General features: G+C 42.7%; 1 protein-coding gene across 1 annotated transcript in view; it reads left to right on the top strand.

The window, feature by feature from the left end:
* Window positions 1-14,821, top strand: part of CACNA1C (calcium voltage-gated channel subunit alpha1 C) — a 664,490-nt gene that overhangs the window by 528,294 nt on the left and 121,375 nt on the right. The window contains exons 12-13 of the mRNA XM_081796086.1: window positions 4,104-4,264; window positions 5,211-5,436. Coding sequence (XP_081652212.1) covers window positions 4,104-4,264; window positions 5,211-5,436 — 387 coding nt within the window. The remainder of the gene's footprint in view (window positions 1-4,103; window positions 4,265-5,210; window positions 5,437-14,821) is intronic.

The raw sequence follows: 14,821 nt of genomic DNA, 5'->3' as shown, positions 1-14,821 counted from the left end.
CTAGAAAGAGCCTGAAATGTCCACCATTTTGCTGTTGTCTACTCTTCTAGATGCCTGACAAAAATTATATGCCAAGCAAACTCTTTTAGTAACACTGCCCTTTCCTCACCCCCACTTTCATCCCTGGGTCACAAAAGCTCCAGGCTCTCAAGTCTTGTCTTCAGCAAGATGTTAGTAAATCTGCATAGAGTTTGTCTCTGCTGTTCTACCAACCTATCAGTCAAATGTCCTTACCATGTGAAATGGACTGCACTAAGTACTGTGGATCTATAGCAAAGTGTAAGACATAGTCTTTTTCCCTCAAGGATCCTATGATCTCACTGGAGAGGCAAGAACCATATACTAAAAGATAACTGACAGTATGGGGAAATGAGAAATCATTTCTTTTGGGTAACCTTTGCTGGCTCCTCCACCCCTGGCTAGGAGGCCCTTTGGTGTGTTCCTGTGGCACCTCTGTGAAGCCTGCCTTGGTGGTAAGCAAACTCTTTCATTGCTTACAAGGGTCTTTAAGCATGAGTTTTATGCAAAGACTGTCTATCCTGTTAACTGTTGAATATCTATTACCTATCCCATGATAGGTGTTTAATAATTATTTCCTTAATGTATAACTAAAATGAGTAATGCAGACAATAAGTGTGACAGGAGTACTAAGTCTGGGAAAACTTAGAAAATTTCACCACGGAGAAGCTGGGACTTGAGCTAAGCCCTAAAGAATGGCAGGACATAGGAAGGGAAGGTCCTGGGAGTTGTGGGGACAGTCCATGTAGGTGGAAAGGCAAGAGTAAGGCCCAGAATTAGGAAAAGGTAGGGTGGATCCCAGGGTGAGTGAGCGGAACTTTCCCATGGGGATGCAATGATACAGAATTTTGAAGAAGTAGATTAGGCACATTCATATCCACCTTTCTGTCCTATGTCTACATATGGGAACTTCTATTTCTAGAGTAAATGACTTTTGTGCTTAGCGTGAAGGGAACATGAATAGCAGGCAAATTTCTCCTCCCTATTTTATCATTTAATTTCTATATCCTCCGTGTGTATGTAAACACACAAATAAATTTACACATTCTAATAAATCATTACATTTATTATACAGTAGGAAGTGTTGCCAGGAAACCAGTTGTCAAGCAAAGCTATATTTTGAAGAGTGGGAGGTGTATAATTATCTTTAAATACTTTCTCTGGATAGTAATTACCCCCACCCCCACCCCAGCCCAAATCCATGTGACTCCCCTGAATGGATGTGCACAGGAACAGCACATTTAACAGCCACTACCCTATCCGACAGCCACTCCTTCAGCGAGTCAGGCAGTTCTAGACCCATGGGATAGGCCTGACTATGTGGTACCTCGTATCCCAAACTCGGGACAAGAGGAACTTAATCAAGTTCTCAGTATTAAACTGACTCCAAGTCCATTTTTATATACTGTAAAGAAATGCAAACTTGATTCTTTGGACTCTGAATCACAATTATCAGTGATTTCTGTAACATAAAATTATATCTATTTAAAATATTCTTTGAAACTACAGTGTAAGCTATTTAAGACCAGATAGAAGTTTGTCCTGAAAATTCATTTTTTAGGAAAAAATTGCACCAAATTTTTCTACATTATTAATAACCACAATAATAGGGAAGAATCAGTGTCCTGTCCTGTCAAGATAAGACTCCTCAGTATCGAGAGCTGGCAAACTCCAGAGGACCACCAAGAACCCCTTGTCCCACTCCTTTGCCCCTCTCCTCAGCCTCCCTCATCTTCATTCTCACCCAGGGTGGTATGTCTAGGAAGATGTAAGCCTCCCTATGTGCATTTCGAAACCTTAATTTTCTGGCCCCAATGCATTTCTTCTCTATGCAGTGAATTACCCCTAAGTAGCATGTAAGTATCCCCTACAAAGAGATAGCACACACTAGAGATGGCATTCAAGCACCCATGATAAGGTAGGGTCAGATCAGAACACTATGTGATTAATTCTTCCTTCCCTCCCTGTTCTGCAAGCCAAAAACTAAGTTCTGTCTGCAGTTCTGAGGAAACAGTTCTCTTCTTAAATGTACTTCTCACTTTTCTAAAGTGAGTTAAAATCCTAATAGATTTTAACAAAGATTTGGTAACAGGATTTTCCACAGACAGTAGGTAGAAAATACAGAATGAAAACATAAATGAAGTCAAGCTGTCTTGAAAGTCAGTTTGGGGGTGGGTGGATGAATCCATAGCAGCAAGGATCTGCATTTCTAGAAACGTAGAATACAGATGTGAATACAGATATTCATGGACTATTGTTCCAAGATGTTTCTTTGTTCCTTCCCTGCCTTCTTTATTACCCACACAGGGGCACTGCCTTCTGACTGCCTGTTGGGTCTCTCTATATACATGACCTGCAAGCACTTCAAATCTATTTTTTGAGCTGGGCGCCCCTACTTTCCCCTCATAGCAACCTCTCTGCCCAGAGCACTGCTTCTCCTTGTCTGTACCTATATTGGCTAGAGGTGCCACTCTCCAAATCACCCCAGCTAGAAGTTTTGGCTGTCCTTCCATACCTTTCTCTCTTACCTTGCACATCCAGTCAAGCTCAAAGTCCTATTGATTCTGCCTCCAAAATTGTGGAGTGTCAACTCAGTGTCCTCTTTTCCATTAATAAAGCTACTGCCTTCATCATCTCCAGCCCAGATGGTCAAAAGAATATTTCTCATACTACCTCTGATCTAGAAGTTGTTTTGTTGTTTAGATGGTTTTCTAAAATCAAATTCCATCATTCTCTCTCTGGAAATTGTTAAGGTGGCCTCTGTAAGTCTCCCTCCCAGGCACTTCTCCACAATCCCCTTCCTTCTCTCCTTTGTTGCTACTGTCAGCATTTATTAAATGTTTGGTCAGCGGAACTACCAAACATAGCTATGTATTTTCTCTGTATCTAATAAGGATGAAATTTGGGAAAGCTATAAACTCCTGCACCATAGAATTTAAAAATGTGAGTGACTCCTTGGTATAATCTAGCTTAATGGTTCTCAACCATGGTTATAGATTAGAACCCTCTGGGGAGCTTTAAAAAATACCCAGCCCCCAGAGAATCAGATTTAATTGATTTGGAGTTGGAGCCTAGGTACTAGTGGGAGGTTATGATTGTTTTTTTAAGCTTCCCCAGGTAATTTTATGTACAGCCAGGTTTGAGAATCATTGACAGAAGTCCCTAACCAAGAGACCAAAGGAACATTTTAAGGACCATAGCTAAGCTTCCAGGGGTCCATGTGCTGTTGTATGAACTAGTATGCAGAGATGTGTGTGTATGTATGCGTGTGTGCGTGTATGCTCTTTTCTGAACAGAGGATCTAAACATTCATCAGAGTCTGAAAACATTCCATAACCCCATAAAGGCAAAGAACCTCTGATCCAGATTCAGCCCTTACACTTTACAGATGAGGCAGCATCTGGGCGAGAGACTGGGCTGGGGTCGGGGGAGAACCAAATCTGGCTCTGCCACTGTGTGATATTAATCAAGGTATTCAACCTCCATGGCCCTTAATTTACTCCTCCTCAAAATCAGGATAACACCTGCTTTTCAGGGTTATTTAAAGAATTAAAGAGAAGGCATGGAAAGTGCCTAGTATGGTAACAGGCATAGACAAAGTTTCATTAATGGTAGACATTACTAGTCCTATTCCTACCATCACTACTAATAATTCTAATACTTGCAATATAATTTTGAATAATGCTATTATTATAAAAAAATATCTATTTATACCAGATGCAATATATGGTGTGTGTGTGTGTGTGTGTGTGTGTGTGTGTGTATATATATATATATATATATATATATATATATGGATTTTATTGATCTGAACAACATCCCTGTGAGCTTGGCCCTATTCCTGTTTTACAAATGGGAAAAATCAAAGCTTACAAGGGGCAGGGCTACACCTGAGGCCACACAAGTGACAGATCCTGGTTAATTTGACATGAAGCTTATCTGTTTGCCACCAGATTGTACTGCTCTGGTGAGGCCAAGTCCACTAAGGGAAGAAAGGAGACCACTATGATACCTTTCAGATTGGAAAAAATCTGAATTTCACAGTCACCTCCCTCCCCATGCCTCTCTCCTTGCTCCTTTTCCAGCCGCTACTGGCGTCGGTGGAATCGGTTCTGCAGAAGAAAGTGTCGTGCTGCAGTCAAGTCTAATGTCTTCTACTGGCTTGTGATCTTCCTGGTGTTCCTCAACACACTCACCATCGCCTCAGAACATTACAACCAGCCCCACTGGCTCACGGAGGTCCAAGGTGAGAGGCAGCCCCTGGCACTATCCTGCTTTACTCTTGTTAACTTAGCCCTAAATCCCAGGGAGGGAATGGTCACAGGCACAAGGTTGATGGGAAAGTTGCCAGTGGCCGTGGCTCTTGGCAGGCACCATGCTGGAGATACCAAAGGCCTGACAGTTTGCAAGCCCCATAGTAAAATGTGCAACCTCATTATAAACAGATGTGGCTCACCTGTGTAGGCCCACACCATCTGCCTACCCCAACAGTCACCGTTGGGTCCAGGTGACAAGGACACATGCTGCCCCCTGTTTGGCTATCTCAACCCTTGGCTGCCAACTTCCCAGAATGGATTTTCAATACAATAGCCTGCAGGTGGACCTGCCAGAACGTGTGAGGATGAGGTGAGCAAAAAGCCAAGAAAGAGGACAGTAGTGGCCTGAGCACGAGGAGCTGTCCTCAATGGGCAGTTAGTACCCTTCCCTGAACCCCTAGAAGAGGACCTCCCTAGCCAGTGCCTCAGCTCCATGCCCAGGGAGTCAGGCAGACACAGGGGCTGCATTCCAGAATGCTGGGAGGTGGACAGTCTCCCAGTGTAGAGGGCAGACGGGTGACTTGGCTCCCCCTTTTGGCTGATTGGTTTGGGCAGATTACTTACCTCTCAGAACCTCACTTCTCACCTCTGAAAAGCTGCTGGGAGGAATAAAGAAGATCAGCACACAAAGCCTTTGATGCATGGTAGATCCTCAATACATGTTTACTGTGATTATTACTAGATACCCCTTTCTTGTCACTTTGGCCCCAATTGTTCTGTTCTGGCAGCAACATATGGGAGAGGTGTCCTGGCTGGGAAGGGAAGCATCTGGCTTTTTCTCCAGTGATGATAATTACTGTTTTCTTTCTCCTCCTCCCCTCTCTCCCCACTCTCACATCTGTGTTGGGATCCTACCCCCTCTCTTGAACCCACCAGACACGGCCAACAAGGCACTACTGGCCCTTTTCACTGCGGAGATGCTACTAAAGATGTACAGCCTGGGCCTGCAGGCCTACTTTGTGTCCCTCTTCAACCGCTTTGACTGCTTCATCGTGTGTGGGGGCATTCTGGAGACCATCCTGGTGGAGACCAAGATCATGTCTCCCTTGGGCATCTCTGTGCTGAGATGTGTCCGGCTACTGCGGATATTTAAAATCACAAGGTATTTGGTTTCTCACTTCCCTTTGGACCTGGAACTCAGGTAGAAGTTCTTCCAGAAGGCAAGGGAGGCAGAAAGTCCTGGGTGGGAGAGTAGCTGCTGTTTCTTAAGAGGTCTATCCTTGGCTCATATATGATGGAGAGGAATTTTTCTTCATTTAGATGACATATCATTTATAAGTACCTTTGACCACTGCTACCAGAGACAACTCAGTGGCACAAACAAATATGGGATTTATTTAGTTACATAAAAGAAGTATAGAGGGGCATCTGGGTGGCTCAGTCGGTTAAGCATCTTATTCTTGATCTCAGCTCAGGTCATGATCTCACAGTTCATGAGATTGAGCCCTGTGTCGGGCTCTGCACTGATACTGTGGAGCCTACTTGGGATTCTCTCTCTCTCTCTCTCTCTCTCTCTCTCTCTCTCTCTCTCTTCTGCCCCTTCCCTGCTCACATGTGTCTCTTTCTCGCTTTCTCTCTCAAAATAAATAAATAAACTTTAAAAAAAAGTGCAGAAGTGGGCATCCCAGTTTAACTGAAGAAGACAGAGAACCCGTCCCCTCTGTCCTTTTTTTTTTTTTAATGTTTATTATTTTTGAGGTGGGGGGAGGAGCAAAGAGAAAGGAAGACACAGAATTTGAAGCAGGCTTCAGGCTCTGAGCTGTCAGTACAGAGCCCAACCTGGGGCTCAAACCCGCAAATGCATAATTATGACCTGAGCCAAAGTCAGATGCTCAACTGACTGAGCCACCCAGGTACCCCTCCCTGCTGTCCTTTACTTTGACAGCCTTAGAACCACTTTCCATTCTCTGGGTCATTAGGTGGCTTTCAGAGATTGAGCCATCATGTTTGAATCAAGGCAGGGAGAAGAGAAAGAGCAAGGGACCAAAGCAGACACCCATCCTGGCTGAGTCAGCCCTTCCAGAGCTCTTTGAGAGATCTTACCAAAGGATCTGTTCTCATGGCCACCCCAACTGTTCGAGAGACTGAGCAATGTGGTCTTTTTCCTGTGCATGTGCTGCTGAAAATTCAGTCCAGTTTCCTTAACTGAGTAAGGATGATGGCTATCATGGCACAGATGGCTTTCACCCCTCCTTCCTCACATTCACCCCCTCTCCATCTGCCTGTCCATCCACCCACCCCAAGACTACAGTCTCCCCAGCTCTCGGGGTCAAGCAGTGATTCTCATGAAGAGGAGACATGGGCGGGGGCATGGGGCCAGGCAGCACGCTCTAGGACAGTCATTTCGACTGTGTTGTGACCTATTTGAGTGGTGAAATCAATTGATTGAATCACAACCATCGTTTTTAAGCAGCTTTATTGACATATAATTTACATACTATAATTCATGCCTCTAAAGTGTACAGTTCAGTGTTTTTCTGTACATTCACATAACTTTGCAACCATCACCACAATTTAGTTTTAGAACATTTTTATCACCCCAGAAAGAAACCCATACCCACTCCTCATTCTCCCCACATTCCTCCCAGCAACAACCAATAAAATTTACTTTCTATTTCTGTAGATTTCCCTATTCTTGACAATTTCTATAAGTGATATCATGCAGTCTGTGGTGTTTTGTGACTGGGCTTCTTTCACTTATGTAATGGTTTCAAGATTCACCCATGTTGCACCATGTGTCAGTACTTTATTCCTCTTTACGGCTGAATAATATTCCATTCTGTGGATACACATTGTGTTTGTATGTTCATTCATCAGTTGATGGATATTTGGTTTATCTTTACCTTTTGGCTACTATGAATAATGCTGCTATGAATATTCATGTATAAGTTTTTGTATGGATTTTCAGTTTCATTTCTCTTAGATATATACCTAGGACTAGAATTTTTAGGTCATCTGATAACTGCACATTTAAGATTTTGAGAAACTGCCAAACTGTTTCCAAAGAGACTGCACCATTTTGCATTCCCACTGGTGATGTATATGGGTTCCAATTTCTTCACATTCTCATTTTCAGTGAAAGATTTAAATAGAATAGGAAACTCTCAGAAGGCCTCACATGAACATAAACATTGTTTCTTAAAAATCTTTGAGATATATGTCTGAGTTGCAGTAGGTTGTGGTCAACCTTGAAGGGACATATCAGAAACATGTGAAAGGGAGGAGGCTCAAACTCTGACAAACCTCCTCTTTGTAAGAGTCTCTGCTTTGGGATCCCAACTGATAATAGGGCACCGAAACCATCAGTTGTATTGTATTGGGAAAAGAGGGAGTGGGCTCAGTATCTTTCATTCAGGGATTTGAAGGTAACCATACCTGCTTGTGTTCTGAACATGGCTGTATGAATGGTCAGGGCTTGCAACACTGCCCTCAGTTTGTTGTTCTCTTTATGGCTCTCTCAGCAGCCGCCAGCACACACTCATTCCTGGGGTGCTGTCAAAGGTCAGATGAGAGAAGGCATTTAAACAGTGCCAGGCCCAGGGACACTCAGCAGCCAGAAGACTTATTATTAACCTGTTTATTATCTTTGTTGTTATTTGGAGGACGGAGAGGTGGGGCCCTGAGAGCCACCTACACATATACAGTCTCTTACTTCTGTTTCTCTCCCATGTTCCTACTATGCATCAAGCTCTGAGAGATAAGGGAAGAGAGGTATGGTATGACCTGAACCCAGGAGAAGTTTAAAGCCTGGCTAGGGAGATGGAGTTTGTGCATATGAAACCATTGAAAGAAAATCTAAGACAAAATAAAATGAGCTGGCAAATGTTGGGACAAGGATGGGAATACGTGCTATTAGAAGTTGGGAAAAGGAGGGGCGCCTGGGTGGCGCAGTCGGTTAAGCGTCCGACTTCAGCCAGGTCACGATCTCGCCGTCCGTGAGTTCGAGCCCCGCGTCAGGCTCTGGGCTGATGGCTCGGAGCCTGGAGCCTGTTTCCGATTCTGTGTCTCCCTCTCTCTCTGCCCCTCCCCCGTTCATGCTCTGTCTCTCTCTGTCCCAAAAATAAATAAAAAACGTTGGGAAAAAATTAAAAAAAAAAAAAAAAAAAAAAAAAAAAAGAAGTTGGGAAAAGGAGAAAGTCCCTGGGGAATGTTTAATGTCACAGGATGGACTTCAAGGACATGCAGAATTTAAACCCACAAGTTTAATGTTCCTGAGCAAACACCTCCCTTCCCCTCACCCCAGAAAAAAACTCTTTCTGTATGCCCTGAATATCTTGGCATTACAGAAAACCCTTGGCTTGTTACTAAAAGTAGTAGAAATATAATAACAATTATTGTTAATATGCATCAGTACTTACTCTGTGCACCTAGTGTGGTCTGGCTTTTTTTCACTTGACTCATCCTCACAATTAACTGTAAGAGAGGGTCAGAGGAGTGTACTATCATCATGATTCCCATTTTATAGATGAGGAAACTGTGGTTTAAAGATTTAAGTCACTTACCCAAGCCACACAAACTGCTCAGGGATGAATCTGGGATTAAGTAGCAGATCTGTGTCTGACCTCAGGTTCTGTGCTCCTAACCATGACCATGAACTGTGAAGTTGACTGCTGAACTGTCTTGTCTTTATCCCAGAGGTGTGCCTTAAAGGATTTTTACATACGGATTCTTGTTGTTGGATATTTGCTGATTCTACCTGTTCCTCCTTGGGTCTGGTAAAAGCTATTTTTCACTTGGAGTTTTCAGTGCCTCCTAAATAGTTCTCAAAAGTCTATGTGTTTGGGGGTTTGTTTTTGCTTTTGTCTTTTAGATTCCTATAGAAAAGAATTCTTGTTCCTAGATATTGTCATAGAGTCTTGAAGAGATTTGACATTCATTCTATTTCTAATCAATAATTTATCTACTTCTAAGCTGAAACTATTGCCAAGAAGCCATTTTTAAAAATCTGTCTTTGTCAGAGAGCTTCCCATAGTCCCTCCACAAGAAAGATTAGTGGTATTTCAGATCTCTGTAAAGTCTATAAACAGAATAATTTCATTATCTAATTGGAAGTTACTTTGGCAAAGGCCATCATCTTCCTGTTTTGCAAGCCTCCAACCCCTCGGGTGCTTTTGGAAAACAACGTAGAGACTATAACTATGTGGGGAATCCCATGCCCCTTCTGAACCTTGTCTCCAGTATACTCCAGTGACCAAGAAAATGCCTAAAATATGGTCTGGGAGTGGACATCTGGTCTCTAGAGATGGGTCATCTTGAGATGGTCCTGTCATCAAGCAAGCATATTTCTCTATCTTCTTTTAAAACCTCTTAGAGAAAATTTTGTAGTATCTCAGTATTATTAGTATGTTAAAAAAGCATTTTTTCACAGTGCATTCTGACCCAGTGATTGTGATTCTCAGACACAGTTAAACCCAATAAGAGCTCATGAAGGACCCACACCTCTAGAGATTTCGACCAGCAACTTCTAGAGAGTTCCATACTGGTAATCCAGTGACCTCACTTTGAGAAACGCTGGTCTAATTTCCTGCTGCTGTCCTTTGTCCACTTCCCTGTCTTAAAATATGGACCTTCATATACAATTGGAAACCTTAATTCTTTCATCTGCTTTCCCTTCTCTATACTATAGCCCCTAATCATATTAAGATTGTACTTTGATAGTTCCTGACTGGGAAAACATATAATGATAAAGAGCTACTATGAATTCAGCAAAGTCTTTAAATTATTTTAATTGTATTAATTCCTATACACTTGTATACCTTTGAAAAGTGGTAATGTACACACAAGATGACTGTCTATTTATCTAAAGTGCTGTAATGTTTGGTGTATCCATGGATTTGTGGATGCCTTCCTAAAATTCCAGGCTTCCCTTACCTCACCCAAGACCTGCACTCTGAGTTTGGAATACTGACCTAGACTAAGAACCCTCAACCATGATGTCAAGACACAATGGTATGTCCAGAGCCATTGAACAGTGCATAGCAATAATTTGTTATTATAGGAGATGAAATACCAAAGTTTATGAACAGTTAGTTTTCTAAAAAGTAAATGCAAATAAATTCAAGATTGTTCCTGTAACACCCTCACTGTTGGTCATTTGCATTCACAAATGCTTTTATGAATGGGCAAGAATGGGCTAGAGTTACCACTCTTCATGTTACCTGAAGGGAGCAGAAGTTTTTGATATATGATGAATATGAATATGATACATGAAGAAAATGAATTTTCAGCATGCCTATTTTTGTGTATTTTGTCAAAATCTGAGAATTCATTAGAGAGAATACTGTGCGTATGAATACCATCCATCCTACATGTCTCATAAAAAAAAAAGAAAGAAAGAAAGAAAGAAAGAAAGAAAGAAAGAAAGAAAGAAAGACTGGGAACCCTGCACTGGACTGTAAATCAGTTGACTACTGAGTGTTAATAATATTGGGAGTGGTAAATTACCACTAAATTATGAAATAGGGAAGGCAAGATTCCTGCCTCAGTGAGAACAGAGAGGCATACATGTGGCCAAAATATTTGTCATCTTTTGATACATTACCCATGACAGTGGGCCTTCCAGCCAAGTAATAGATTGGATTCTTTCTCCTGCTTTGAGGTTTTACAGGGCTCTTGAATGTTGCCAGTTTTTAATATCAAGTATGTCTACTCTTTGTCAGTCCAGTCTGACTTATTCTACAGGGAGGAAGAAAGACCTCAGTTAGACTAAATCTGGATGTGATTTCAATTTACTAATTGCATTTCATTTTTTATAAAGTTTGTTTTTAAATGCACTGAAATCCCTCCAGCCCTTGCTGTTTTCTCTCTTAAACCTTAAATCCATTTCTTTCTCCTACTGCTCCTCCCCTGTGGCTCCCTTCCCAGGCCCTGAAATGTGAGTTTGGGCTGACTCAGCATAGACAGATTTACTGATGAATCATGACCACATATGGGCTCCATAGAGCCCCAAGGTGAGATTCTTTCGCAAATTCTCCAGGCTCTAAATGTCTCCATTCCAACTGCCAGAATCTGACCATGAGCATCAGATCCACCTCCACACTGCCCTGACCCTCCCCACTCTAGCCCTCCTCTTCTCAGGACACCGTGGAGGCTCTGAGCTCCTTAAGGACCATTATTAAAGAGATATGTTTGGCATCTGCCCAGTTCCCAGGCCAGAGTCTATGGAGAAGGCAGCTCAGACTCAAGAGCCTGCTCACTGCCTTCAGCATGAAGGGTGGTTATTCTCTGGAATGGTGACTGGCTGGTATTATCTACTGGGGATTAAGAAGACCCAGATGAGGATGACTTGAATGTGTTCCTTCCCTAACCCTGACACATCTGGTACAGGGGCCCACTAGTGAACACTGAGTAGCTCTGCGGTCCAGGAGCTCAGAGGAGCACAATCCCAAGGCAATCCCAAGATGAAGACCAGATGACCTTGCCAGCATGACAGGGTTACATTCCCCTACTGGGAATGTATTAGTGCAACCAAGGCTTCTTATGCAAACAGAGAAGACAAGAACTTTGAACTTGTTATCCAAGGCAGGGTTTGACTCTAAAGCAAAACACATAAACTGTGCATTCTCCTAGAATGGAAGGGGCAGAGGTAGATATCAGAAGGAACTAAACTGGTAGATTTGGCCTTGAGCTCCAAGCTGTCCCAGACCCTGACCACGATAGTATAGAATTCTCTGGCTCTTCCTGGACCAGCACATACCTAGTTCAGCCTCCTACCTCACTAATCCTTCCAGGCTCTATTGTGTCTTACAGAACCAGAGGCCAACTTTACTGAAGGGCTAGTCCTTGTACACCCACCTTGTACATCCCTGTGGCAAAGCTGAGCTTCCTCCTTGAGTGAACCTTCTGTGCTTCGCCCAGTTATCTTATGTGACCTGCATTTCTCCTCCCTTCCTTAGGAATAGTGTATAGAAGCCTCATACCACACAGATTCACCACATGAAATTTGCTTTATAAATACTCTACCAACAATAGATCACTACCACCAACACTGAGAGGAGTTTTATTTTGGAGAGGGTTGGGGTGTTTTTACCCCTCAGGACAAGAAGAGTTGGGACAGGTATAAATTTAGCTATGAACCTCTCTGGAACAGAGAGGAAGTAGGGTGGAGCATTTTCAAAGCACCCTAAAGCTATTAGTACTGTTATTTTGAAGGTCTTTTATTTATAGCAGGCTCGATGCTCTCCTCCATACCTAGACTGTAAAGAACCCTGCCCTGAGCTATTTGAAGCAAAAGTTCACAAGATGAAAGTTCCAGTTCAAGCAAGGTTCAGGCCACTTTCTGCCACTAAAGATAAAGGAGAAGTCCACAGGGCCCAAACAGACTTAGCAGAAAGAATGATGGAGATACAATACCCCTGAACACATGGTGGTCGTTTAAGCCAAGAGAGGCAGAGGGGAAAGCTAGCAAAAGTGAAGCCATAGTCAGCAAGTGAAAGAATTTAGGTAACAAAGAAATTGTCTGGATCAGAAAACCCTCATGTGCACCCTACTTTAAAGAGAGAACAGTGGGCTAGGTTGTATGGAGGATGGGGGGATGGGGTGGGCAAAGACACACTTTGTAGAGAATGATTTAGAGCCACAGGAGAATTGAAAAGTTGAAAGGATGACCATAGCCAGTGGAGTGTCTGAGGATGGTGGGGTGGAGGGAGGGGAGTCTTTAAAGCTGGGCATGTGCATCTGGGGCTGTGAATCCTGAAATACAGAATGAGACTTCTGTGTATGTGGATGTGTGTGTGCACTGTTCTGAAGACGAGATGCTCAGTTTTCCTGTCTCTCTATGAGGCCCCGACATTAGTTTGTTCTGCTTCTGCTCACCTTTCTCCAAAGATGTTCATTTTTGGTGACTGTGTGTGCTTCAGTGGTTTTAATTGATTAGGATAAAACCCTCAGCTGATTGCTAATATGCCACTAACTCTTTTAGTTTTTATGTCTAGAAGCTAATGTATCTAAAAACGAGAGTGATTCTGAGACCTGAGGCATTGTCTGATCTGCATGCCACGGTGATAACAGCCACCAAGAATCAGATTGACATTAAGGAAGAGAGAGCTTCAGGACTTGCATGGCTGCCAGCATTTCATTTAAATGCTAGAGCTTCAGGACTTGCATGGCTGCCAGCATTTCATTTAAATGCTACTTCATGTCACCCTTCCCAGAGGCTGCCACCTGTCACCTACAATTCTCATTGATATCAGTGGTAATGAGGCCCCCACCCTATCTGCTGCTATCAGCCAAGGCGTGGGAGGCTCCAAAATCCAGCTCTTCTCTGACCCCTAATTGTGTTCTTTGCCACATCAGTTCAGCAGTCCCTTTGTCTTGGTCCTTTAGAGAGCACATAAAACGTCTCCAACCATGTGCACATTAGGGATGGACACCTTCTGTTCAGCAAGCTGTATGCCCCTCATAATGCCAGACTACTGGCACCAGCTCTCCTCCCTTAATTCTGCTCCAAAGGAACAGAAAGTACAGGTGGCAAGCCAGCTACAGGGCAGACCCCACCTTGCCCCTATTGAATGGAAAGCAACTGGAAGTTGAAGATAAACAGCCATTTGTTTCTTTGTCTTCACTGTGTCTTAACTGTGTGACTGGTCCTAAATGCATTATCTTTTCAGTCTGGGTGTTTTTCATGAGGAAGGTAGGATGCCGTCAGTTTATCTGATTGCAGTTTGTCCCTTAAAGTCTGGTTCAAGCCCTTCAACCCACAACCATTGGTTTTCAGCCACAGGATGGGAGTTCTTCCACAAAGGAGACACATGTTCACAGAACTCTTTGGGAAATCCTACTGCAAGGGTCTCAATGCCATAACAACCCTATCTTCTATAGGGCAACTGATACATAATCACTTTTTTCTTTTTTTGTTAAGATATAATTGGCATATATATTAGCCATTATATATAACATTATATTAGTTTCAGGTGTACATAATGATTCGATATTTGTATACATTGCACAGTGATCCCCACAATAAATCTAGTTAACGTCTGTCACCCTATATAGTTTCAAATTTTGTGTGTGTGATGAGGACTTTTTAAATTTACTCTCTTAGAAGCTTTCAAGTATACGATACAGTATGATTAACTATAGTTACCATGCTATCCATTCCATCCCCAGACTTATTATAACTGGAAGTGTGTAAATTTGACCCCCTTCATCCAGTTTGCACATCCCCCAACCCCAATCACCTATCTATTCCCTTAATACATAATATTTGGACTTAATGTCAGGCAGTGGAATAGTCAGGAATCTCAAAAACTCTACCCATGAACTTAGGGAAGTTATAGGAAAAGAAATGATGTGAGAGAGGTGTTTTCAGGCAAAGTATGTTTGACTTAAGTACATGTGTGAGAGGCCACCACCACCCCACCCCTTCTCCCGACACACATACACAGAACTATCTTGTAATCCCATGTCCCTTGCTTTCCCCTCCAGTAAGTATAAATGTGTCACATTTATAGTAAGATTCATTCGTTCATTCAACAAAATATTCATTG

Source organism: Panthera onca, chromosome B4 (assembly GCF_046562875.1).
Source record: "Panthera onca isolate mPanOnc1 chromosome B4, mPanOnc1 haplotype 2, whole genome shotgun sequence".
In the NCBI taxonomy this organism is placed as follows: Eukaryota; Metazoa; Chordata; class Mammalia; order Carnivora; family Felidae; genus Panthera; species Panthera onca.
Note: the sequence above shows the minus strand (reverse complement) of the source record. Positions and strands in the feature narration are given on the sequence as shown.